We start from the raw sequence: 26676 nt of genomic DNA, 5'->3' as shown, positions 1-26676 counted from the left end.
TAGGTTGCGAGTTAATGAAGTGTCATGGCATAATTGGCTGTCATTGCGGTCTGTGGCACTGGAAGATGAGCAATATGTCTTCAATGTATTGTTTCGAAAAAGACCAATCAATCGATTTAGAATTTAAAAAAAAGTAAAGCAATGATAAAACATGGATGTAAATTTCTCCAACTTCTACTACTCTGTTAAAAAAAATCAGCATGTAGCAAATCCTAAATTAATTAGACAAGGAAAGACAAACCTATCTACTATTTGAACCAAATAAATGTATATTGACCAGCATTAACTCAATTGCCGCGCTGTAAAATGATGACAAATGTCGCACGATAGTGAAGGCGTCACAGTGAGGTCACCCTGGCAGCTGCATTTGATGGAATAGCTTTTCATTGTGTCTGCATTTCTCTCCCTCTGTCTTTTTTTTTAAACAGTCTTAAAATGGCTGCTGGCCAGCGCTGGGCGAACGTTCACCACGCCTGTTCAGCAGCAACTTCAACTCCTACCTTTGCTCTTCAAGGCAAGCACGCCCACAAACACACACACACACTTACACACACACAGTCCCAGTGCAGCGTTATTACCCACTCCATCTTACTTGGCCATTAGACTCCATTTCTCTCTTCATTTACTCACAACGCTGCTTTGCTGCTGTCGCCCTACCTTTCTCCACCTCTCTCTCATGCTCTCTGTCTCTCTCACCCCCGTCCCCCCGTCCCCCCTCCCAGCAGATCGCCCCGGTGGAGATTGATGAGAGTTATGATGAGATGAAACAGGACGCTCGCACATGCCTCTCGCTGATGTCCCAGGGCCTGCTCTATCCCCGACACATCCCCCTCGTCTTGGCTGCCCTGGAAGAGGTCACCCACACGCAAAAAAGTTCTTTTTTTATCATTCAGTTCAGCCTTTATAAATCAAAACCATTGTGAATTCATTTCACGGAAGGTGATAGACGTCCATTTCATTCTGACTGAGAAGGCTACCAGTGATGGCTCATTGAGAGCCCTCCCACTCACAACGAATCGGGCGTCTAGTGCTATCAATTTGTAAGAGGTGAAAGTTTTTAGGGTGAAAGTTTGTTTATGAAGCATTTCAAAAAAGGCCAATGAGCCATCTAAATGCCAATGCGCCATCTAACTGGAGTCAATAATGCGAGTTAACCAGTGGCGGTCCGTGCATTTTCTCGTAGCGCCTTCAACGGGTAAAATCCACTTCCTAGCGGCATTTAATGATTAAATACAAAACTGGAGCTTTTCAGACATTACAACCGGGCCGGTTGAAATATTATTTAGGAATTTAGCCATATTTTACTCACCAAAAATCCTTTTTAACTGTACACAATATCCATCCTCCTTTCTTTGTTCCTTCTTTTATATCGCCATCGAAGCTAATGCTGAAAGTCGAGCCTGTTCTGTCGTATTTCTGGCATAGTCCGTCTTGAAAATGGCTTTAAATCAACACAATATATTTGCTTGTGCAGCTCGCTCCAAATACAGTTTGGTAGCGCTGGCTAATCACTAGCCAATCATAGTTGGTGAAAGCGATGCTGCGACAATGCATTTTGGTGTTGCCAACTCGAAATCTGATTGGTTAAAGCAACAGTCTTATCGACGACGCTTGTTTAATGCAGCAGAGCCCGCAGAACTGATTGAGAAGGCCTTGAGGCAGATTTCTGACCCTGGCAACAAATAATGGCTGAAATGTGATTGGTTAAATGCTTCAATATGAAAACACACATCTGGAAGCAGTGCAACCAGGGGGAAAAGCAATGAAAGGAAGTTAATAGACAATTTGGAATTATTTCATAAATATTGATGGACAAAATATAATATATGATTCAGATATTTCTTAGGCCAGCAGAGAAGGCCTTGAAGGCCCTGACGGCCCGCCACTGGTCAGTTGACTCATCAACTTTCCCAGTCTCCAATTTGCATGATCTACGAACGACTTTGTTTTTCCAATCTCACGCAGTCACAAACACCACGGCCCAGTTTATTCCATCATGTATGAAGCCCGACACATTATTCCATCTGATAAACTTCTGAATTATGCGTCACGTAGCCGCCGAGGACAGCCTCATTCGTCACGCTCGCACGTGTTAACACGCCTTGACATTTGAAGGTGGTCGGCACGAGCATACGACGCCATCCTCTACAAATATTACCAACGCGGCGAACGCTCACCGATGGCGCGTGTCGTTACAGATGGCCGGCAGCAGGTCGTGGCACGCTCGCTACTCGGTGCTGACCTACCTACAGATTACCGTTTTCTCCAACTTATTCACACTGCTCAGCGTGCCCGTGGAGGTGCATCGCGTCCGCAAGATGGTCATGCATCTGCTGCAGGACGAGCAGCTTGAGGTGATGTCTTTTTTGGGGGTTTAAATAGAATGCTGCTTTTGTTCTTTAGGCGGTCGCAAGCAGGTGGTGTTGGTATACAATGGAGTTCTCCATCTGAAGTCTCAATAACGCTGCTGTATTTTTTCTTTCAAACATGAATAGTTGATAGCTTTCCCTTCCTAAACCTGTCTGGTGATGGTTGCTCTCTTGTGTGTAGGTGAGGGACATGGCAGGCACCACCCTGAGTGGTTTATTGCAGTGCCACTTTTTCCCTCTGGACCGCAGTCTGCAGATTCAACTGCAGACGCTGAGTCACACGCGCCTACCCAAGGCTAGAGGAGAGCTGGCTTCCACTGGTACACGAATACTAAATACTCACACACACACACACACAAGCTTTGAGGTTGCTCAGAATAAGCAAGCGTTCACATTCAATGCCTTGGATGGCGATTTACGTCAATTTCTTTTGGACTGGGAGGAGGTTGACGCTTTTAGACGTGAATTGCCGTCAGGGGCAGTAAATGTTAAAAACTGGAAATGTTTTATGGAAGACAGTTTTGGGATTTTGTCTTTTAACCACCATTGGGTTATATTTAATAGGTCCAATGGCTACACATTTGGTCCTTGGGGCAACCTTTGACTCATGCACATGTTGATTTTGTGTTATAAAAAATATGTTCATTCAAGACCTTGCTCAATTTCTTTAAAAAAAATGTTATTTTAAGATAATAGTTAATTTCATAACTAGGAAAATACAAATGTTTAAAAGAAAATACAATGAAAATGTCATATATTTCTAATTGGATTTAATTGCTAAATACATTACATGCAAAAATTGAAATTGTATTATTCTAAATATTCAAAACAAATGTCATAATGCAAAAAAGTGATAAAGTTCATCATTCAAATTTCACAAAATTCTAAATACATATAGACAACCATTGAAAATTATTATTATTATCACTGATTTACATTACATCAGCATATCTGAACCAAGAAACTACACAAAATTTGAGTTTTAAAAAAACACCATAATTATGAAAATTAATTCAATGATAAACCAAAGAACTAGCTATTAATTCTAGATAAAAACCAAACATTAAAAAAATACTACACAAAAATATTCAATCTTTTTAAAACTAAAATGACTGAGCAGTAACCACAAAATTCTTCACTCATTATAAAAAAAACCTAGAAATGCAAAATACCACAGCCATCCTCCATTTTTCCCGGTAACCTATGACAGCAATACCCTGCAAACAAATCACCTCTTCCGTTTCATATTACAAAAATACTTTGCATACACGATAATCTCCTCCTTGAGTTATCTTGAACACAAACGCACAGACCGAATCGAATCAAACTGCCGCAATTTGATATGTGAAAAGCCATTCTGTTTACGTGGGTGTAGATTTGGTGCGTCGCCACGCGGGAGTCCTGGGCCTCAGCGCATGCATCCTGTCCAGCCCTTATGACGTCCCCACCTGGATGCCCCAAATTCTGATGGACCTGAGTGACCACCTCAATGACCCGCAGCCCATCGAGGTACATACTGTCCTTAAAATAAAATAAAAAACTAAGAGGAAGGATATGACTGGGATGGCCACTTGAGGGGAAAATAGTGTCCCGGGTCTCAGACGTACACAATGTGATCAATGAGTATAAATAATAGATGAGCGCGGCGGGCTAGCCAGAGATGATCATTCAGCAGCTCGTTCTGCCGCAAAGTCAAAAAAACACAACAATTCACTAGAATTTAGACACCGGGCGCTCCATTAAAATAGGTTTTTACAGGCACTCTGTTCCCAGTCGATCGTTTAATCAAATGAACACGGCCCTTTAATAACTCATGAGTACATGTTCACTTATTGTGATTGCCTTTTTGTGCCTAGGCTAGACCCCCCCTACCCCCACCCCCACTCATGCCTGTCACACTAATTCCAAGGCTGACGCATTGCCTTTTAACATCAATAAATGAGAAGCGGGCTCGTTAGTTTTTAATCTTAAAAAGGAAATGTTGCTAGAGGGATTGCTAGAAAGACCTGAGCAGAGCTAAAAAAAATATATAGCTTTTTTAAAGAATGATAAAAATACCATTCACGATTTTAATCATGTCCCTATTCATTAAAAAAAAAGTTTATTTCCTTTTTTATTCCTTCTAAGGCTAAACGAAACGTTTACTTACTGGAAAATAAGAATAAAATACATTTTTTTAACAGATGCGTGCATACAAAACAGTGGACAACGCAAATATGAATGACCTTCCTGTGAAATTATTTAAGCATACAAATTGCGCATTATGTGGACCTCTGATAATGAAAGTAATATTTAAATTTTACCCAAAAAAAGACAAATTAGCCCTGGAAATGTTTATCATTTGGTTGGCTGGGCTCGTCAACATTGTCGTTAAGGTTTTAGGAACAGTCATTTTTAGTAACGCATGACTAAAGTAGGTAGAAATGTACGCTTGTAATCTGCGTGTTCTACTAGTTATGCATTTTTGTTGTTGCTTCAAAGATGACGGTGAAAAAAACCTTGTCGGAATTTCGCCGCACGCACCACGACAACTGGCAAGAGCATCGGCAGCGTTTCACCGACGACCAACTGCTGGTGCTCACAGACTTGTTGGTCTCTCCGTGCTACTACGCTTAAAAAAAATACAAAATGGCGCAAACTTTTTGGTCTGTCCATCTGTGTTTTTTTTGTTTGCTCATGTGACATTTAACAACAAAAGCTGTGAGCGGCAACAGTGAGTCAACCTTCACCTTTCCCAGCCAAATCGGGTGAAACCCTCACTGGGAAACCGTTTTGGTTATCTTTTTAAAAGTCAATATTGTTTTCTAATTATTTGAGAGGCTCATTTTCATTCATCAGGGCAATCTATTCAAGGACTCGCCTGCCTCATCAGTCATATGCTAAATGTAAACATTTAGCTCTGTAAATATGTACACATTGTATTTAATGTTAACCAAGCTGAAATCATGGATAGGGTGGACAATTGCATCACTTTTATTGTTACAAATGCTGACATTTTGCATTGAAATGTGGTTCAAGATTATTTAAGTATGTATATACTATAGATGCATGCATGCATGCATAAATACATACATATACATGTACTTGTGTACAGTAATCCCTCGAGTATCACGGTTAATGGATGGTTAACCAGACAGATAATCGAAAAACTGAAAAAATTTGGGTCACCCCTATTATAACTTTTTTTTCTTCAGTGGTGAGTCCTAGTAGTTAGAGTGGCTTCCGCGTGCGAGTTTCAGCGTTTAAAAAAAAAAAAATTAATAGTGGAAAAAAATTGCGAAGAAGTGAATTTGCGATAAGGGAAGATGCAATAATTGCATATATATGTGTATGTATGTATTTATATATATATATATATATATGTGTGTGTGTGTGTATGTGTATATGTATGTATTTATGTGTGTATGTATGTATGTGTATGTATATATGTATGTATATGTACACATGTACATATACATACATAGTATATATATTTCTGTTATTACTATTTTCAATTCATATATTTAAGTCTGTTAACCTATACATGTATGTAATAATTCTAAACTATTTAATAAATGGCTCTTCCGCACAGAGATGTACTTTATTAATTGGACGTTGTGAGCAGCCCACCGGTTATGTGACAAATGGATCGCCAGTTCTAAACCTGAATTCAGGTAAGTCCAATATTTCCCAACTTTATTTGTTTTTTGAACATGCACATGAAGTTACATTCACAAAAAAATTAGATGTAAGCTAACTCAACAAGATGGAACAAACCCTAATTATCCGTGAACGTTTAACTGACTTGTGGTTTAAAACCTGCATAGAATCATTCATTTCTTGTTTGACAAGTCATCCTGCGACGTTTCATGCTTTCAAAAACAGTCACTTCCCCTTGGTAGGTTCATTTGGCTTCAGGCATCCATGTTTTGCTCTACTAGAGTGATGGCATCAAGTGGTTTCGTGACACCTCTTCACTGGAAGCGTAGCGTGCCACTCTTTGCACCAGAACACGTTCAAGCGGAAGGTAGTGCATTTGCCTTGAGCTTTTCATTCTTGTGTGAAAAAACAAACCCTGAGACTGATGAGCAAATCTAAGACTTAGACATGGGAATAGGCTACAAGCTTTGAATTTTTTCACGCACCAGCATCTCCAGACCAAACAAGTGCGCGTCGTTATCCTCGGGCAGAATGCTCCTGACGGCGTGGGCTAGTTCAAAGAGATATTCGCTGTTCTGCCCGCTGGGACCTGTAGAGCGCACAATCTGGTTGGCTATGTCCTCCAAAGGGGCGGGGCCAAGGTAGTTGGGGTCGTCCCGTGAGCCAATGTAAAGCAGGGTCTGGCTAGGGGGCGGGGACAGAGGTGGCCGCGGGTGGAAGGCCACGGCCATGACGCGGTAGCCGCCTTTTTCCCGGTAGTCCAGTTGACCCTTGACCTCCTGTTCACGGCCTGTGGGGAGCTTGTAGGCCACGCCCCAAACACAACCCTGATTGGACACAGGGATACAGAAATTTGAAACAATCATATTATGTTATCCCTTTAAAAAAATGATTTCATATGGAAATCCGACAGTACTTTTTTCTGAGGCGATGTGCCGAAGCTAAAAGCGATGCTAATTCCCATGGTAATATTGTCAGATATGCATCACTAACCTATTTAATGCAGATTTTCTACGTGTTATCGGCTCCCTAGACGAGCACGGGCAGATTATCTCCCATCCAAGGTCACAAACAAGATGTCATCCTCCCTTTTTGTTTCAGCAGAATGGGGGATATCATTTTTTTTCTTTTAGTGCGAGTCGTGTGACCTTGCTTGCTCGCGACAACGGGGCTCTTTTGTATGCCGTCACCGTGGCAAAACGCAGTCATATGGTGACAGCTTACAAGGTAGTAAAAGTTATTATCGTCAGCTGCTAATTGGCGTTTTACGGCTGTATAACGAGGCGTTGTTTCATTAATCTTCATCTGTTATGATAGTAGAGGTGAAGGGAGGTCCAGCAGGTGTCATAAAAGGAGTGAATGGCATGGAAAAGATAAGCCGACTAAGTGAACGTCTTTCAAATCATTGGCTGGGATTTGATGTCTATTTTATTTGTTTGAACCGGGGAAGGTTGGCAGCTAATATTTGTTTTTGGTGGGGACTGCTTCATCTTGCACGACAGGTTTGGTTGGTGTAGTGACCTATGACGCCCTTTATTCCCTTTTTGTTTTTCACATTCTAATCATTGTACTTATCATAAGATATATTATCATTACTATTATTATTATAGATTCTCATCTCATCACGGGTCGCGGGGGTGCTGGAGCCTATCCCAGCTGACTTTGGGCCAAAGGCGGGGGACACTCTGAATTGGTGGCCAGCCAATGGCAGGGCAGAAGGGGACAAACAACCATTTTTGATTATATTTACAGTATTTCTGCACACAAGTAGTTTTCATTAGATGTTTCCTTACTTCAGGGTCTTCCACAAGTGTAACCACACGGCCTGGCTGTAGGGGGGAAAGTGATCGAGTTAATTATTGTATTTTTGTAGTTAATTACAGTATGATGAAGGTCGATTCTAAGAGAATTGATCGTTGACGTATTTATTTATTTATTTTTAAACAACGATGGTGACATCAGACTTACTTTGCCCGGTACTCCTCGGTGGTCCGTACTACCCTGCCAAAATCGCCGACTGAAGCCTTTAATATAACCAATCCGCTTCTCTTCGTAGGGAAAGTCCACCTTCCAAATGAGCGAGCCGTAACCAAACACCCACATAATTGTAACTTGTAAATAAACGATACCGTAATCATAAAATATAACGATTTACTTTTAAATATAGAACGTCAAAAATATATTGTTGTATCTCGGATATTATTAAGCATGTTTCATTAGATGGACTTTTGTGGCGTAACTAGGTCCGGTTGTTTTTCACAACAAGGTTTTTAATTATTTACTTGATGCCTCATTTAATGAGTAAAGCGCCGTAAAATCGATTCAGACAGTTAAGAAAAAAACATGCTTTATGTGGGATCTAGAAGACAAGGATGAACGTGTACATAAGTCGATGCAGTACGCGTGTTAATTTTTATTTTGAAGGCAAGTGCATTTCTGCAAGACGTCTTCCTTCAGCTAAAGCTAACTAGCACCTGTCATTGAGTGTCGCAACACCGGTGATATCCATAGTGACAATCGCAAAAAGCACTTTTGCTAGTAATTTTACTACATTTACTATTTCACCGAGACCATGCACTGTTTTAGAATATCTCATTTTTACTGAGGTCAAGTTATCTGATTTTAGTCTGTGCGAATGTCACGCAACTCTTCCCTCTAGTCGTTTTACTACCCGGACACAAGGGGTCGCTGACTTTCCTTTTGCGTGTTTCAACATCCACTGTTTTCATAATCATATTTTTGCTTGGAGCATAGCCTATTTCACAAGTGATTTGCTGCAAATATATTTTTTTGCCCACATTTCACCCCTGTATTTGAATCTGTCATATTTTTTCTTGACTTTTTCCCATCTTTGTTTGCTCTTTTCCAGTCACTTCGGTGCAGTTAAAGGTTTTATTCCTCCTTTAAAAGTTAGCACATTTAACCTCTCTGTATTCACCAGACTAACCTTAAAGTTTTTTTTATGCTACTCTGTTGGATTTGTCAGGTTTTGGGAATGAATGAGGCCTCTTCCAAAAATCAACAATCATTGAGGATAGTGTTAAGAGTATTTTTAAACAGATTTCTTTCATGTATATTGAAATATTAGGGCCGTTTAATGAATATTTGAAATGCAAATCCTACATAATGCTTCAATAATAGTGTTTTGTGACTGTGCACAAAAAAGAATGGTAAGAAAGTAAATGTTGACCCTAAGTAAACTCTAAAATATTCACAAGTTGAACTCCTACTCTGCTCCCAAAAACGACAATTCTAACTCGAAGTTTGGCAGTTTTGACATCCATTTTTCATTATTTAATAGTTTTCCAAGGTGCAAATTTCTGCAACTGTGGCGGCAACACAGACAGTTCTCGTGACTGTTTCAAAAACCCGCATCAACAGAAAATGTCTTCGGGTCAGAATCCCAGTAGTTAGCCTACCCAATTGGCAAGCAGAGAAGCTGACAAGCACAACAAATTTCTTGTAACAGGGGTTTTATTTTTATTTTTTTTCCTCGTCTGTGTTGTTTAAGGCAGAGCTGGTGTGTGTAAAAGAGATTAGTGCTGATGTTAATTTGTTTGAGCGCTGCTTGGCTTTCTCTCGCTGGCAGATATCAGATAGGAGAAGCTCTGTCAGCAAGTTAAATGATTGATTTTCCTCTTCATTTAATTTTTGATGAGCTACAATACAAAAGCTAAATTGGGGTCATTGTAACCTTTGGGGAGTTTTTGTTTCTTGTTTCTTGTGTCTGATCAGAAGACTTATTTGGATGCTTTTCTTATGTTCTCGCCAGCTTTGCATGTTTCCCACTTGCTTAAGGGATCAATGAAGAAAGACAAACTCACTGGAGTGACATGATGACAATCGCCCACCAGATAAATCAAGTGGTATGAATATGCATTTATACACTCTATATTAGGATTGCTTTGTTATTTCACATATTTGTTAAGTCAAACTCCATTGCAAAAAAAGTAGTATCATATTTTGACTGATTTGGATTAATTGCCGTTCATGTAATGCAGTGGCGGTCCGTGAATTTCCTAGCGACGCCTTCAGCTGACGGAATCAATCCAACCCTCAAAAACTATTTTATGGCTATAAAACCTCTACTGCAGCTACAGCTGCGAACCACAAAAAATCATCAATAATAACCTCATATAATTGAAATATTATTTAGGAATATAGCCATATTTTACTCAAGAATTCTTTTTACCTGTACACAATATCCATCCTCCTTTCTTTCCTCCTTCTTTTCTGTGACAGGCTTGCTTGCTTTGGAGTAGTCCGACCTTTCATAATGATGTCCAGCTTTTTTTTCTTGAAAAGTCCGTCTTGAAAATGGCTTTCAATCAACACAACAATATATTTGCTTGTGCAGCTCGCTCCAGATACAGTTTGGTAGCTCGGACTAGTCCACTCTATCACTAGCCAATCATAGTTGGCGAAAGCGATGACATATCCCTACGCCTGCAAGAATGCAATGACGTATACCTACGCCTGCGAGAAGGCCTTGGTGTCACCAAATCGAATTCTGATTGGTTAAAGCAACAGTCTTATTGACGCTTGTTTAATGCAGCAGAGCCTGCAGAATTGATTGTGAAGGCCTTGAGGCAGATTTCTGACCCTGGCAACAAATAATGGCGGAAATGTGATTGGTTAAATGCTTCAATATGAAAACACACATCTGGAAGCATTGCAACCAGGGGGGAAAGCAATGAAAGGAAGCTAACAGACAATTTGGAATTATTCATGGCCAAAATATAATTAACATCAGTCTGTGATTCAGATATTTCTTAGGCCAGCAGAGAAAGCCTTGAAGGCCTTGACGGCACACCACTGATGTAATGTAAATGTTTCTGTTTGTCAAACCTATTATAAGTATATATATTTTATAACCAATGTATTTAGTTTTAGATTTTACAATGCATTTTGGGTATAAGCTTAATTGAAAAAAATAAATTAAAAGAAAAAAATCTTATACTAGTAATTTTGTTCCCATATATATATATATATATATATATATATATATATATATATAATAGTTCCATATTAGTAAATATATCTTTAATTACTGTAATTCATGACATGTTGAATATTCTCATAATTTCCTTTTCTCAATATTTTTTCAATTCTGTGCACTGATTTGATAATAAATCGGTTTTACAGTAGATCGAGCAATTTAATTTATCATAATATTATTAGCAAACATTTGTTATTTTGACACTTAATTCGTTTTTCATAACTATAATATTCTTGCAATTACATCTTAATGTTTTTTTATTCAATGCACTCATTTTCAAGCAATTTCTTTTTAAGATCATTAAATGTTCACATATCACATTGGGGTATGTTTTGGTTGTTAAATATGGATTTTTATAATTATATTTAGTCATACAGCAATTTATATCAGTATTTTTTAATAACTATAAATCTGTAAAGATATACAAATTGACAGTACTGTATGTGTTCGTCCAGTATGTCTTTGTAGGGACATTTTCTGAAATCTTCCTTCTCTCATGTTCCTCTTTATCCCGTAAGCGAAGCTGCCCTCGCTGAAGGCGCTACTCTTCTAACGACGTGTGTGTTTATGCGTATACGTGCGTGTGTGTGTTTTCATGACAGCGCTCCTGCAGATCAATGATCCCAGTTGCCTAGCAACCAGCGGATGGCGAGGAGGAAGGAACGAGCCGGCGAGGAGGAAGACGAGCGGAGATCTGCCTGAGAGATGGAGTAAATGGACGACAGGAAGTAAGAGCGGGTGTCAAATCGGCAGTAAGCGTGTGTCATTGTGTTGATAGTATGACACCAGAAATAGAACGTGGCGCTGCCATGGCAACGCCGCCAGATGATCAAATTATCTTTAGCTTGAAGCGGCAAACGAGAACTTAAGTAGGGAGAGGAAGGAGGGTGCTAAAATTGTCGGTTTTGTTATGGGGCTGGGGGGGCGGGGGGTGCCCCGAATGTATAGAGCGCATCAGCAAACCGGGCTGAGGAGGGAGCTGGGGGGAGGGGGGTGACGTAGGCGCGATTCGAATCCCAGAGGGGTGCTCCGTGTCTGGGTTAGAATAACGCCAGCAGCCACGGAGGCTCTTAAACTTTATGGAGGGTAGAGAATGGACAATTAGCATCTCCTATGTGGTCGTCATAGTAACCCTCTTCTCCCGGCCTGTTCGTCCTTATCTGTGGACCCCCTGCCGCCTCGTCTTCTGCCCACCCGCCCCCCAACTGTGCCACACCTGCAAATGCACTTGCTTTGTTGAGTCAATACAATCTTGGAGTTTTACTATTTATTCTTTACCTGTGCAAAGGCCGAACTTTGGATTTGGTAATTGGGAAGGGAAGAGCAGTACCCCATCCGAGTATTGTCTATTTCAGGGGTGTCAGATGTGGCGGGAGGGGGTCGGATTTGGACCGGGGGCTTGTTTCGCACTTTGTAGATCATTCATACTTCACGTACGTATCGTCCGCCAAGATGCTTGTTTTGTTTGAAAAATGTTTTTGGTTGACTTTCGAGCTCATGTTTCCCACTTGTCATCGATACCCGCAAGGTTGCCATGCCGACAAAGCCCCTTCCTTGCCGTTGTGGTCAGGGTTAGGAGGTCAGAGAGCCCTTGTCCCGTGAGCAAACTGCTAGAAAAATATTCTTCATTAGCCTTTAGGTAACCCTTTTTGACAATGCTATTGTCATGATTAGCATAGTGCAAGGAATTGAGAAATATAGGTCAGTATGTAGAGGCTGAATTTGTACAGCGCACAATTGTAACTGCGCTATCAGTGCCCGTAAATGTATGAATTGGGCACTGCTCATTATTTGAAATATAAAACTGGAAATTTGGAATATTATTGCATTAGTTGGGAGTATTGCCACTAAATCTTATAGACCACTGACGGTACCATTCCCTTAGACACTACACTCAGTTACTTGATGCTACACCGAATATATAGTGGACCAGGTTAACAGCTAAAAACACGATTTAGATCATGCCTTTACCCTAATTTCTGCTCTTTATTAACTCATTGGCTGCCATTGTGGGAGATGGATTTTATTGTGTATTACCACTTACAGCACTCAAACTAGGGAATCGCAGCAAAAACCTATTTCATAACATTGTTGGCCGCCGTTGATGTCCAATCCATTTAAACTAGAAGGGGCTGGCAGCGATCAAATGATCACTTTAAAAGCTGTAAATGGTCCATGACGGACTAACTGGTGAGGTAAATGGCACTTAAACATGATTATTCCATGTCAATCATTTATTCATCACTTATCCCGCTCGGGGTGGCATTGTGCCGGAGCCTATCCCAGCTAACTTTGGGCGAAAGGCTAAATGACATCCTAAACTGGTCGCCAGTCACACATAGAAACAGACAACCATTCACAATTCCGCCGCCGCCCAATGGGAATCAAATTGATTCGATGTCTATCCTTCCCAATGGCCGTAAATGAGTTGGATGTAAAATGAATGCATTGTGGTGTCAGTACCCCTCAAACAGAAACGCCCACCCCCCACACCGTCCGCCCTAAACAGTCAAGCTCGGGCTCCTTGTCCGTCAATCTGCATCTGCCGGCCAGATGATCAATTCTAATTCCTGTTGAGACTTTTAACGACCCGCCGATCCATACACGTGTACGCAAAAGAGCACCCACGCGCTAACGCCACCATCGCTCGCAATCCTCGGCTCGGCTCGCCGCTATTCCTTACAAAGGAGCGCCAGATTCCCTGGAGGTGACCCCCTCTCACCTTTCTCACGCACACCCCGGTGGCTCTTTGCACTATTGGCAAGCGGAATTAGTGAATGTACGAGCGACACAGAAACTCATTATAACGCGATTAGAGGCAAACTTCCCGTTTAATCTCATTTAGGACGAGGCTGGCTGCCCGTCAAACACGCTCGCACACCCTTTTAACGGTAGGCGCGTGCAACGGCATACTATTTTTTTGGTCACATGCACGCCACGCTGTTTGTGTTGTAACAGATGTGTGTGTGTGTGTGTGTGTGTGTGTGTGTGTGTGTGTGTGTGTGTGTGTGTGTGTGTATTGAGAGTCAGACTCGCATTCTGAGAGTTGCTGATGGATGACTTTTTATTTTGGGCTGTGTTTTCTGACACGTTACCCAACCCCCATACACACACGGTGTAAATATAAATTTAAAAAAATAGGCATGCCTGTAATACTTTATATATGTGCGCATGGTGACCTTTACAATGCTGTGTTAGCAAAAAAGTCAGGGGTCAGCGTTAGCTGTCTGCCTGTCAAAGAGGATGAGGTAGATGAGGAGGAAGGATGGACGTGTGGACTAATGGATCCTGTGCATTTTTGATAGGAGTTGATGGTATGGAATTTGGGAAGTATTTCATAAAAATATAGAGATTGAATTGAAAGGGTATTACTTAATTGGATTTTTTTCTGTTTAATCAAATAACAGCGCTTCTGAAACGCTCATGAATCTTACTATGGTAATATGTCTTATTCTCTGTAATGCCCAAAAAAATGGAATTTAATAATACAAGTGAAAATTGAATTTCTAGGGAGTATTTTTAAAGGCGTTTGACAGGTGAGTGCTCTGAATGGAATGTGAAATGTAACTTTTTAAATAGATATTGAACATTAATACACTCGAGTTGCTTTTCGGGAAAAAATATGTAGCGTGATTATGATAATAATACATTGACGAAGTTCAAATGTCCTTTGCCCTAATAGAAATATTTCAATTTTGCTAAAAGAAATGTATCCATTTTATTAGGTCAGTGTTATCATTGCATTCTGTAAGCTAATATAATAACGCTTGTAGCTAAATTCGTAGAGCCCAATCAGAATTGCATTCCCGCCATAAACCTAAAAATATATATTTTTAAATTCAATTATCCTAAAAAAGCCCTTTTTGGAGGGATATGTTAGTAATGGCCAACATGATTGGATCAATTCTGATACAATCAATCATCATTACTGTAGTTTTATAAAATGTCCTTATGAAAAGCATAAACATGGCAGCCCGGCGGCTGTGTGGCTATCGAGTCGGCCTCACAGTTCTGGGGTCGTAGGTTCAAATCCAGGTCGGTCTACCTGTGTGGAGTTTGCATGTTCTCCCCGGGCCTGTGTGGGTTTTCTCCGGGTACTCTGGTTTCTTCCCACATTCCAAAATCATGCATGGTAGCCTGATTGGACATGCTAAATTGCCCCTAAGTATGAGTGTAAATGGTTGTTTGTCTACTCCTGCCCTGCAATTGGCTGGCCACCAATTTAGGGTGGCTGGAGTCAGCTGGGATAGGCTCCGGCACCCCCCCAAAAATGGCTTGGACATTTTATGCGTGGATGGCAACCAATGAAATTAATAGAGTTGCCTACGAAGGCGAGTTGCTTCTAAGTGGACATGAGTCACCCCTTGGAATTAAACATAAAGGCGTACAGTTGGGGGGAAAAACATGGGTGGAGCAATCGGGGTACTGCCCCAAATGAGCATTCGATTCACGCTGCCTTTTTCTGCAGTGTTTTATGCCACTCTGGGGAAAACGCACAGGAGCGTTATTATTTGATAACGCCTTTTGGTCGAAAAGGTCAGCTTGGAGAGAGAGAAGCCGAGCAGTTAGTCTGACGAGGGCCGTATCGGCGGGGGGGCCACGGTCAGTCCGCGGGGGAACGCCACGGTGCCGATGCTGAGATTGTTTCCATGGTAACCCCCCCTCCCCATTCCTCATTTCCCCTCACACATCAGATCGCCGCTCCTCGGGCTGGCGTCAAATATCGAAGCGGCGCTCCGTGCTCTTAAATATGCCTTAATATCTGCTTCGCGGGCTCGCACAGACGCCTTTAATCAGCCTTTATTGCCTCGCCGGAGTAAATACGTTCACATAAGAAAGTATTAACCCAAAAGGACACGGAGATGTGCGCGGGGTTTTGATCATCTGATTTTTCAGAGGAGACAAAGCAGCTCACTGCCAATTTTCTTTAGCGTGCTCAATAACTCTTAAAAGCGAGACAAATGTAGCCGAGATGACCTTTTCGACCAAAAGATGCTAACTCGGCAAATAGCTTGAGATGTGAGCGTCCCGATTTTTGATTTTTTTTCTTGTTTTGAGCTGTTGACTATTTCATTTCTTTGGACATAACCTGAGATTTGAAGGCGGTCGAGGTAACAAATTGAAGAGAAAATTGAGTTTTGAAGTTGCTTGTGGAAAAGATTAAACTCGTACATTGAGGTAACACTGCAAAAAAGCTCAATTGCTATAGCAGACTGGGATGCTTGTTATGATTTTGAAGTCATGAGCTGTTGATTATTTGATTTTTGTAGAAATGCTCTGAAAATTTGGTGCCCAAAATGTTACCCAAAAAATGTTTTTGGGTACAGCTCGCTTTGTAACACATTACGGGAACCCAAAGTTGCGTTAATTTGTGCAAATATCCATCTATTCTTACCTCTTTTGAGCAGGTAACTAAAGAGATAAGCTGATAAAGAGATGCAACTCTGATTTTAAAAGAAATCACTTGCCATCTTCCAATCAAATTTGTTGAGAAACCACAGTCAAAATAAAACTATTGGAGTCCGTCAGGGTACATTTCACTTTGGATGGAGCGTGTGTATTTTGTAGCGATTTCCCTTGACCCGTGCTAGAAAGATTAATTGGGTGTGGAAATAAAGAAGCAGCCCTTCCCAGTGAAAAAAACAATGCAGTAGATCATGTTCTCAATAAGCGGAGGAAGACTCGTCAGTGTGATAAAGCAGAAAAACAAAAAAATCCCGGACGCTTTACCTCAAGAAGTACTACAATTAGCTTTTCTGCAGGTCATATACAGTTTTTTTCAGCTAAAGTGGGTGAAGTTAAACATTTGATTTTGTAATTTATTTTATGTTGTGTTGAAATTTTAAGTACCGTATTTTTGGGACTACAAGCTGTACCTGAGTATAAGTCGCGCTAGCCATAGAACACACAATGAAAGAGTAAAAAACATAAATCACACTTGGTTATATGTTGCATTTTGGGAGGAAGTTTTTTTTTAATTCAGCAGAAACCAAGAACAAACATTATACGTTAACGTGATAGTAAAACCGGGAACTCTTATTGTTAACATGAATTTTGTTAACAGCCTAAAAAACACAACATAACAAGCTGTTCCCAATCAAAGTGGAAAAAAGACATAAGTCACATTTGAGTACAATTCAAATAATGATGAAAAAAGTGCGACTTATAGTCCGGAAAATACGGCAGGTACTTCCTAGTTTTTTTGTTCCTTTAAGCGACAAGAATCCAGTTGTCAGTTTCTCTGATCCATTTTCAGTAAATAATCATGTTTTAGTGCCATTCCCATCGATAGACGTTCAATCGGCCATCCCTGCCATGCCAAAAAGATTGGACATCTATTGCCGTGAATGTGTGGATTTTCACCTCCAACCTTTCTCGCGTTTTCATTTCTCCCTTTTTCTACCATCTCAATTCTGCATATGTCCGTACGTCTCTTTTGTCTCTCTTTCTCTCTCTACATTCTCCATTTCTCTCTCTCTCTCTTTTCTGCGTCTATCACTCCTTTCCGTCACGTGACCCGCACTCGCTCTCCTTGCGCTCGCTCCAGCGTGCGCGCGTCTGTGTGTGTGCGCGTCTTTTGCTTTTTTTTTCCAAGCATCATCATCCAACTGCACCCTTTCCTCCTCCCGGGAGCAGACCGAGAAAGACCTCGCGGATGAGGACGGCCGTGTGTTCATTTGTGCGCGGAGGAGCGCCGCGTTAGCCACCCAGCGAGCCGCCACCAGACGCCGATCACCGCCGGGCGTCTTAGCCGCGGCGAGGCGCACCTCCGGCGGCGTGGACGAGGAGGAACAAGGGGGGGGGCGAGCTCCACAGGATGTTCGCTAGGTATGTCTGCACCTTTTTAAACATGATTTTTAGGCTTAGTGTAGGGGGGGAAGCGCAAATGTTTGTTTGTGTTGAGTCCGGATGGCGTTTAAAAAGCGCAAACGTGTGTTCAATCAAGGAGGCAATTAAAGGGGAGGTGAACCGCTGGAGAAAATGGAAGCAATGGCAGTGAATCGACAATCGATATTTCAACCGCAGTCGTTCACGCCGTCTATCAATAATCCCTATATGTCGCCTTTCTCCTCGTTTCTCGTGTGAGATGTTAATTCGACGTTTGAGTCATCAGCCGCAGCGCCGCTTTTTGCTCTTTTGTGAGGGGCTCTGGGAAAAAAATGCTTCACGTTGCCGCAAGACGTCGTATCGATCCGACAAGCACACAACAACAACCCCAAAAAATGGTCGATTTTTTGTAGTGTGAATGTTCCGGAATGTTCAGATGAGGCACTTGGGGGGGACTGAGGGGAGGGGGGGGGCAAATGTGAGTGTCTTCTATAAGATAGCGTGATGGTGCCATCTTGCTTTCTCCGTAGGTGGCCGGTGAGTGATGACAAGGCACACCTGAATCCCCCCCACCACACTAAAGAAAGGAGGACGAGGAGAGCCCCCCGCGATGACCATGCCATTTCTCTTTAGTGGAGCGTGGTAGACATCAGGCCCCGTGGGGAGTTTCCCGCAGGGCGGGTGGGTGAGGGCCCCGATCTAGGCCACGAAGATGGAGTTGGCGCCCGGCGTGGGCAAACACGCTTACCTGATGCAAGACTGAGTGGGGGGGCGGGGGATCGGGTAAATGATGAGAAGAGGACCCTAAGCACCAGAGTGCGATTTGCGGAACACGGCCATGAGGTCATCTCTTTAGCCCAAACAACAACAACAACGAAACAACAAAAAAAAAGAGTGTGTAAGCGGTAAAGCGCTTTTATGAGTGTGATGGCCATGTGCGTCTGGGCGGCCGCCCCTCTGCTCTTCCTGGGCCTGAGCCTGTGCAGCGTGGGGGGCCAGGCCCAAGGCGAGGTGCTGGAGTTTGGCGGCGTGTCCAGCCAGTGGGGGCGCTTCCCCGTGTGGAACGCCTGCTGCGAGAGCGTGCTGAGCTTCAGCCTGCGGACGCACAGCCAGGAGGGCCTCTTGCTCTACCTGGACGACGAGGGCTTCTGCGACTTCCTGGAGCTGCTGCTGCTGCGAGGCCACCTGCGCCTGCGCTTCTCCATCTTCTGCGCCGAGCCGGCCGAGCTGCACTCGGGCGTGGCGGTCAGCGACGGACGCTGGCACGCCGTGCGCGTCAAGCGGGACTGGAAGAACACCTCGCTGGAGGTGGACGGGCGGCTGGAAGGCTGGGCCGAAGTCAAGAGCAAGCGGAGAGACATGACGGTCTTTAGCCACACCTACGTGGGCGGGGTGACGGCCGAGCTCCGCGCCTCGCCGCTGCGCCTCACCTCGCCCTCGGTGCGCGACCGCCCCGCCTTCCGCGGATGGATGGGGGCGCTGAGCATCAACGGCACGCCGGTCGCCTTGGACGCCTCCGAGGGAGTGACGGTGACGGCGGGATGCGGGCCGGACCACCGCTGCCAGAACGGAGGGGTTTGCAGCCTGGTGGACGACCGGGCCGTCTGCGACTGCTCCGACACCGGTTACCAAGGCAACGACTGCAGTGAAGGTAAGCCCCGAAAACCCCGCTGACCCCCCGACATGCATCTCATCGCTCTCGCGCTCACGACGTTCACATACGCTCGAAAGTTGGGTCGGCGACGTTTAAACGGTGGAATTTCAATTTGTTGGTTCGGACCCTCGTTTACGCCAAGGTCTTGACTTTTCGGGAACGTGACAAACGATATCTTTTCGACATACACTTCTCTGGCACGTATTACTAATTTCCTATTCACAAAGCTTTGGCGCCATCTTGCGACATCTTAACTCATCAACCCATCGATGGCTAGTGCCGTGAATCGCAAAATTTTCAGACAAAATGATAGCGATTTTTCAAACAACAGTATGACATTTGCCGATATTACAAAGATTTGATTCAAAGACGTTTGACCAATTTCATACAAAATGGATACATTTGAAGAATTTGCCTTAAATCAATGGGGAAAAAAAGAAATTTGGGGTTTTTGACAATTGTCTTTTATACACATTTCCAACATCTGAATGGAAACCTTTTTAAATAGGGCTTTATATCGTAAATATCGAGATGATACAATATTGACCCTGTCGACGATACAGTTTGCAGCCACCTTTGATTTTGTACAAATTTTAGGGTTACATTTCAGCTAATGAAACAGTAAATACCAGGCAATTTTGAAATATATGACAAATTTGTTGAAAATCTGCCGGCCCGCCAGGCATATAAACCTGGAACAGTATTTGCCGATATGATAGTCCGCCATGATTCCATTTCATTCTTGCAACTTGGATCAATTTAGTAACACAATCAGTTACATTTCACCTCTAGCATTAAAAAATACAAAGCAATTTTGACATTTTTGACAATTGACACCTTGAAATAAAAACTACTCCTTTGAACAATACAGCATATTTGAAAAATGACAAGGTTTTGCGTTTCCATCGATTGGATTGGGCGGTTGCTTAACCACCATGTATCGTTAAACCCCTGTCGAGCTAACGATTAACTAACCCCCCCTCACCCCCCAACCCACCATCAAAATGGATCAGACAACTCCAACCAGCGCAAACAAGTTAAGAAAAGCACCCAAAAAAGCACTTTGAAATGTTTGTGCTCAGGGTCGCGGGTGAAACGAGTGTTGACTGTACAAGAGCCTTCAAAACACACACATGCATATTTCAGAATGCTGCCGCTTCTCGTCGTCTGCGGACCGGCGGCCTTCACAAACACAACGTGACGCGCATTGTAATGCTGTGGGAAATTGATTTCCCCTTCCCACGCCAGCCAATTATTTAGGATGTGCAAGCTTCCCTCGATGACAGTGATTCCCAATCCACGCCACATTCGCCTGCCGCGGGGAGTGATCAAATTAGAAAGCTTAGTTTGGAACAAACATAATCCCAAAACTGTATTAAAAAGAATACTGTAGGACTTGATTAAAAAGGAGTGAGAATGACTTTCCTTGTTTGGAAAAGAATGCTCTCTTTTAGAAGAATTTACTTCTTACCAAAAATAGTATTTTCAGACTTTATCACTGCCAGCATTTTTCAGAACACCTTGTTTTTTTCCCCATAATAATAATAATAATAATAATCGGACATAGGCGTTGACATCAACATTGACTTGACAAAAAGCCTAATTGTCGTCATACCCAGCTGCGTATGACGAAATTGGTAAATTGACTGACGCACAGAATATGGTGCAATTGAATAATCAAGGACCTTTTTTTCACCTGGAAAAAAATTGATTGATTTTGGGTGATTGTTTTATTCAGTAATCTGCAGGGGGAACAAAGATTATCATTTGGCTAGTTTTGTAGTTCTAGAAAAGGATCGTGGCTGCCATCTGCTGGTGGTTGTACAAAAAAATAATCCGGTCTTGAATTTCACAGTGTCAGGTCTTGCTCAACCACATGTAAGTGGTAAAATATAGTATAAAAGCATATTAATTAAAATTGAATGAATAGAAAACCAGCCGTTAAAAGAGGTGGCACGATTAATTGACTAATAGATCATTAAATTTATCACATTGTTCGAGGGAATGAATTGTTGACCTTAAAAATGTCCATCTGGTTAATGTTCAAACAAATTTTTAAACATGTATTAGTAATATTTGTCATTAAATCATCATCTTTTTGAGAAATAAAATTTGCTTAAGTCCTAAATTCGAACCTCTCAATGATAAATATTATCTTTTAACTTAAAAGAAAAGAAAATCTCAAATAGTGTTTTTTGATGTATGCGATAAAATACTTATTTCACATTTGTTCGCTTTTATAACTTTTAATTCATACTATTATTAGTTGTGTTAAAACTCAAAAGTAAAACATGAAATATTCTGTGGTATTCTTATATATTCTAATGAATAAGAATCACATGTGATTTTCCATATTCTTCCTTGCAAAAATAATCTGTGATTAATCGACTATACTAGCGCCAATAAGTGAAGTGACTTTGTCCGAAAGTCTTTCCGATTTCATCGTCGCCTCGGCGGCAGATGAAGAAACGGCTTCTGCACCTTCCGTGACGGTGAAGTCCCGAAACGAAGCGCGTATGGATCGGCCACGGACGCGCTGGCGGGCCAGACTTTAATTGGAAGTCGCTTAAGAGGCTGGAAATCAACGCGGCTTACGTGCTTGTCATCTGGCTGCCCGCGCTAATGGATTTCCATCGATTCGCGCTCGGCCTCGGACGCGGCCCTCCACGGACCCAACGGTCCTCCGGCTTGCCAATACGTTCGGCGCTTTGCGGCGTTTTAAGACGCCTCTGCGCGTTTTTTGCCCTTCTTGCGCGAGATTAAACCGAGCCAGTTACAAGTCGTTAAATAGCATAAAAACGAAGCAGACTCATTAAAAGTGGAATAGCGCTTAAGAGAGGCCTCACTTGGATCGGCACCAAATTGCATGGAGACTCATGTATTATTCACTTCTAAATGAAGGAAAACGTTAGGAGGGCAAAAACAACCTTACAGAAAATGACAACAGAAGTAAATATTATGTTCCTCGCTGGATGTTTTATAGTGGCCGCTTGTTTAATGCACTTAAATCAGCCCCAGGCCAAAACAAGTGTCACTCTAAGGAATCTTACTTTACGACTACTATTGCAAATAGCATCTGGCAACCCGGTCCCTCCGGCGCATTTCATCCTCTTCGCCTTGAAACTCTTTAAAAAAAAAAAAGCTGAATGGGTTGCTCTTTACAGCCAATTTTCTTAATAATCAGTATGTTCGCCATATTGAGATGGCATAGGCAAGTCAGCGAAAATAGAATCATTTTAGCGCGTACTAAAATCTTTTTCACCACGTTGGCTACCGTTGACCGTGATAGTTGCCAGCGAAATAATTCAATGAAAGGTCGCGAGGGCCAAATTCATATTTTGTGTGGCCCGCAAATGAAAATGAGCGATTTTGTGTTTATCGCTAAAAGTCAATCAGGTTAAAGATGCAATTAAAAGAGGAGTTTGATCATTTTTAGGTCAACAATTCATAGACTAAACCCAGAGGTCGATTTATTTGGAAATCAATTGATCAATTTGCACTGAACTCCAAGTCAGTCTATCAACGTCTTTGCCAAAAAGTCAAGGCGGCCTCGCCATTAATCACCCATTGCTCTTGGCACCCTTACCACCCCCTTACCTTAACCGCACACCGGCCAATGTTTCCATGGAGACAGCGCTAATGGGGAAGACCTCATGCCGGCAGCGTACCTGCGTCCTTGTGCTTCCTGTCCCCCATTCCTTCGCATTAGCGTCCCTCAGCCCGCACCCCAACACCCCTAAACTAATCTGCTGCCGCTTGAGGCGTTTTGCTGTTTCTTGTCAAAAATGTCAATGATTCACCCGTCTCTAAATTAAAAAAATATTGATGCCGTTCTTGGATTGTTGTCAATGCAACCTTGAGGTTATTTGAGGAGAATTACTGAAATGTTTTGCTTTAAGTCATTGGCTGCCAACGGCTTGGCGCCCATTGACGTCCAATTCTTTCAGCCTCTTAGTGGTAAATATCCAATTGAGTCAGGCTGCTTAGCACTGTAAATTCAAATGTATTTGATAGCATCTTTTGTTTTGAAAATAATGACATTGTTACGAAAAAAACATTCAAAGTTTAACTTGATGCTGTTTTTCGATTAGTTCAGTAATTGCATCAACTGCAATTGACAAATTCGTGGATTGGGGGCCAAATCAAACCGTTGTATAGTTAAATTGGTTTTCATTTGATTAAAGAATTTGAAGTAAAGGGAAAGAAGTAAATGTGACTTTCAAAGGGGGACATTTTGGGGTCTCAACAATTTAACTAGAAAAATAGTTTTCTAGTTCTCAGTTGTTTTTGCTTTTTTTTTTAAACTAAAAACAATATAAAGTAAAAAATACATGAGAACATTTGCTATTAAAAGGCATAAAAAATGATTTTGGACTATAGGTTAACACTCCTTGAACGACTTATTCACTAAATAATAGTTATGGATTCATTAGTTTAGATTAGTTGTCAGGAAAGGAAAGCGTAAATTAACATAATTGTTTGAGTCATATCTTAACATTTACAGAAATATGGCTTTTTTTTCCCCCGCAACACATCATTTTTATCTGCTTAAGGCATAGTGTTGTTTTTAACTGATTTGATTGACCCATGACAGATGCAATAAGACAGGATAATACAACAGTTGTAGGTTCATTCATTCATCTTCCATACCGCCCATCCTCAAAAGGCTTGCAGGGTTGCTGGATTGTGGTTTAATTAACAAAAAAAAACAAAAAAAACTTAGCCTAGGGACTTATGCAACTCAGCTAATGATTTTTACAATGTGGCCCACGACAAAGATGAGTTCGTCACCCCTCGGAGATTAGTCAACATTTCTCTATGATAGCAAGCCCAAATATACACTAAAGTTAAGGTTAATTTAATAAGTGGTAAGTCATTCAAAACAGTTTTTTTCTTTCAAATTCAAGAAATAATTGTCTCCGGCTTTATAGACTCAAAGATCTATTGTTATCCAAGTAGCGGTGGTGGCACATCAATGGGTGCGAGAGTACTGCTGCGTGGTGTTGGCTGCATGCGGGTTTACTAGGCAAGCGTTGATCAATGGCCTCGCAGGAACCGGAGAATTACACGCAATTGCTGCGGGTCTGCGTGCACACAAACGCGGCCAAACGCACACGCGTGTGCGCAAACAACACGCGGAGAAACACATTAACTCCTTTGGCGGGGCTCCGCCATTTGTCACAGAAGCAGTGCGGCTTTTGTGGCTAAACGCCACCAGACGAACATTTTTACACCCAGGCTGATATATACTGTACGACATACAACGGCTACTTTTAATGGGCTCTTTTATTTGCATACAGATGGATTCGCATTTTCTATGGCGATTGATGTCGCCGTCGGGAAGCGATACCCTCACGGCAGGTCGCTTTAATAGCTCTTGTCTTCTTAAAAGGGAGGCCGAAAAATGGCTTGATGTGATCAGGGCGCTCGGTTAAATTGTTTTTGTTTTTGTTGAATGGTCGGAAACTATTGTTTCGGTGATTTGACGATAGACGTCTAATCCATAGTAGAGTGAATTCCCATAGATGATCAGTGAAATTGCCCTTATCATTTCGTAAAAAAAATAATGAAATAGCTATTATGTCACCAATGAATTGACTTTAACTTCAGACGGGGAAAAAGGCAAAAAGCAGGATCTGATTTTTTATTATTTTTCTTTTTTTTCGTGTGGCGCAACTCAACTTATTTTATTTTAAACTTGCTTTTCCTTGTTTATTTTTCTGGTAGTTTTTATGCAATGACATCTACTATTGTGTGTTAGCATGACATGAAGAGCTAATTAAATAAATGAAACATAATTTGCGTTTTGGTTGTCATAATATGACTTGAAATGTCAACTTTAAACTGTTTTTAATGGTTCAATATTCGCCAAACTGGTCAGTTTGCACCAGCATGGAGTCAATTTAATGTTAAATGGGCGATCACGGAAATTGGTCTAAAATATAGACGTTATCATTCTCTACATCGTCATTTACATAGTTTACTCTAACAAGTCTTAATTAAGCTCTTACTGGAGTTTGGGTATTTTTTGATAATTCCAATAATCATTATACTAATATTCCGCACATGCACAATAGGTCTGTTTAAATGATTATTTTGCTAGTTGACTAAACAGCATATATCTTTTGCAGTTAGTTGACCAGTCATGCATGAAATTGCAGCCTAACAATTTTAGAAAAAAAAATGTAAATGCGATTTTTTTCTTCTTCTGCGAGGATTAAATTAATTATTTAGATTAGACTTTTTAGCACAGTGTAGTTGACTTCAAAATATTGACATGATCTGTATCCGCAATTAAGTACTTCGAATCTGCTTTGTTCCAATTTCTGTCGCAATATTATGATGATACTAATAATAAGCATCATTTAAGTCGAGTATGCAGGGTACTTGTTTTCATTCTGTTGGACTGTAGTGAGAGTTATGAAATGTTTAAAGACGAGCATGAACTTTGTACTAGTTCTTTGGAAATGAAGGCTTTTCATGAGAAAAAAAAAGTGTCTGATTATTCCTCCGTTCTTTTTATGAGTGTAGATTTACTGGAAGAATTGTGGTCAAGTCCAACTTCTGTCAGCTTGTCCCAGCTGTAGTTCCTCTTCAGAAATCTTGGCTGAGACTTTTGTTATCTGGCATCGCACAGTCCAACAGCCGTTCTGGAGCAAAGCGAAAGGTCCCGAGGCTGGAAATGTAGAGAAGTCATTTCGCAAGAGTGCTTTGTTTTCAAATATTTCTTACTGAGCTAAACGATACCAGTAACAGAACCCAGCCAGCTTTTTCTGCACATTCCGCTGGCGTCCTGTTTTTTTTTTTTTTTTTTTGCCTTGCTGTTATTTAAATGGAATTGAAATGGCAGAATTATCAGCTTTTGGGCCTTCCTCCTCCTCCGCTCTCAATTATGATTTGTGGCGCCTACGAGTACGTCTCCAGTCGAGAACTTGACGGCCCGCATTTGCATATTCATGCGTGATAGTGGCGCCTTCTTATTGCGAGTTAGTAAACTGTTGCCGTAACGTTCTTGGAAAGGGCTGTGAAATGCATGCGTGGTGATTTCATGCCTCAGTTTAATGGACATCATGCCATGCTGCTTCTTCTGTTACACACATCTTGCAAAGGAATGATTAAATGGCTACATTTGGTGTCATGGATGGATATTCTCATTGGATCATCTATTGGAAGCATTGCTCATGTCA

The 26676-nt window shown here is 41.7% G+C and overlaps 3 protein-coding genes across 26 annotated transcripts in view; 2 read left to right on the top strand and 1 right to left on the bottom strand.

Moving 5' to 3' along the window:
- The window catches only part of psme4b (proteasome activator subunit 4b), a 35158-nt gene extending 29486 nt beyond the window's left edge, over positions 1-5672 (top strand). Inside the window, exons 42-47 of the mRNA XM_077625271.1 lie at positions 429-514; positions 726-854; positions 2199-2354; positions 2551-2689; positions 3745-3878; positions 4851-5672. Coding sequence (XP_077481397.1) covers positions 429-514; positions 726-854; positions 2199-2354; positions 2551-2689; positions 3745-3878; positions 4851-4985 — 779 coding nt within the window. The 3' untranslated portion in view covers positions 4986-5672. The remainder of the gene's footprint in view (positions 1-428; positions 515-725; positions 855-2198; positions 2355-2550; positions 2690-3744; positions 3879-4850) is intronic.
- Positions 5673-6017: 345 nt separating this feature from the next.
- Positions 6018-8416, bottom strand: chac2 (ChaC, cation transport regulator homolog 2 (E. coli)). 2 transcript variants are annotated; one of them, XM_077625727.1, is made up of 4 exons: positions 7977-8416; positions 7802-7837; positions 6494-6835; positions 6018-6403 (listed from the first exon to the last, which is right to left on the bottom strand). In XM_077625727.1, the coding sequence occupies exons 1-4, from the start codon at positions 8109-8111 to the stop codon at positions 6365-6367; spliced, it is 552 nt and encodes a 183-aa protein (XP_077481853.1). In that variant the 5' UTR covers positions 8112-8416; the 3' UTR covers positions 6018-6364. The 2 variants fall into 2 exon arrangements, with proteins under 2 accessions (XP_077481853.1, XP_077481854.1); XM_077625728.1 differs by having other exon boundaries at positions 6018-6835; positions 7977-8270.
- A 3227-nt stretch (positions 8417-11643) lies between these two features.
- nrxn1a (neurexin 1a) overlaps positions 11644-26676 on the top strand; it is a 74533-nt gene continuing 59500 nt past the window's right edge. For 8 of the 23 annotated variants that reach the window (XM_077625482.1, XM_077625466.1, XM_077625481.1 and 5 more), the window contains exons 1-2: positions 17510-17835; positions 18366-19486. In XM_077625482.1, coding sequence (XP_077481608.1) covers positions 18754-19486 — 733 coding nt within the window. In that variant the 5' untranslated portion in view covers positions 17510-17835; positions 18366-18753. Of the gene's footprint in view, positions 11736-17506; positions 17836-18365; positions 19487-26676 lie in introns of those variants that run through there. The other 15 variants (XM_077625480.1, XM_077625479.1, XM_077625477.1 and 12 more) reach the window with 7 other exon arrangements.

Source organism: Stigmatopora argus, chromosome 18 (genome assembly GCF_051989625.1).
Source record: "Stigmatopora argus isolate UIUO_Sarg chromosome 18, RoL_Sarg_1.0, whole genome shotgun sequence".
Classification (NCBI taxonomy): Eukaryota; Metazoa; Chordata; class Actinopteri; order Syngnathiformes; family Syngnathidae; genus Stigmatopora; species Stigmatopora argus.
The sequence above is the reverse complement of the archived record's forward strand: the minus strand, read 5'-3'. Positions and strand labels throughout refer to the sequence as shown.

Coding starts and splice junctions, on each gene's coding strand:
- chac2 (XM_077625727.1), bottom strand. CDS start 8,111: ATGTGGGTGTTTGGTTACGGCTCGCTCATTTGGAAGGTGGACTTTCCC. Junction 7,838..7,976: donor ACCGAGGAGTACCGGGCAAA/GTAAGTCTGATG, acceptor TCCCCCCTACAG/CCAGGCCGTGTGGTTACACT. Junction 6,836..7,801: donor CACTTGTGGAAGACCCTGAA/GTAAGGAAACAT, acceptor GTGTCCAATCAG/GGTTGTGTTTGGGGCGTGGC.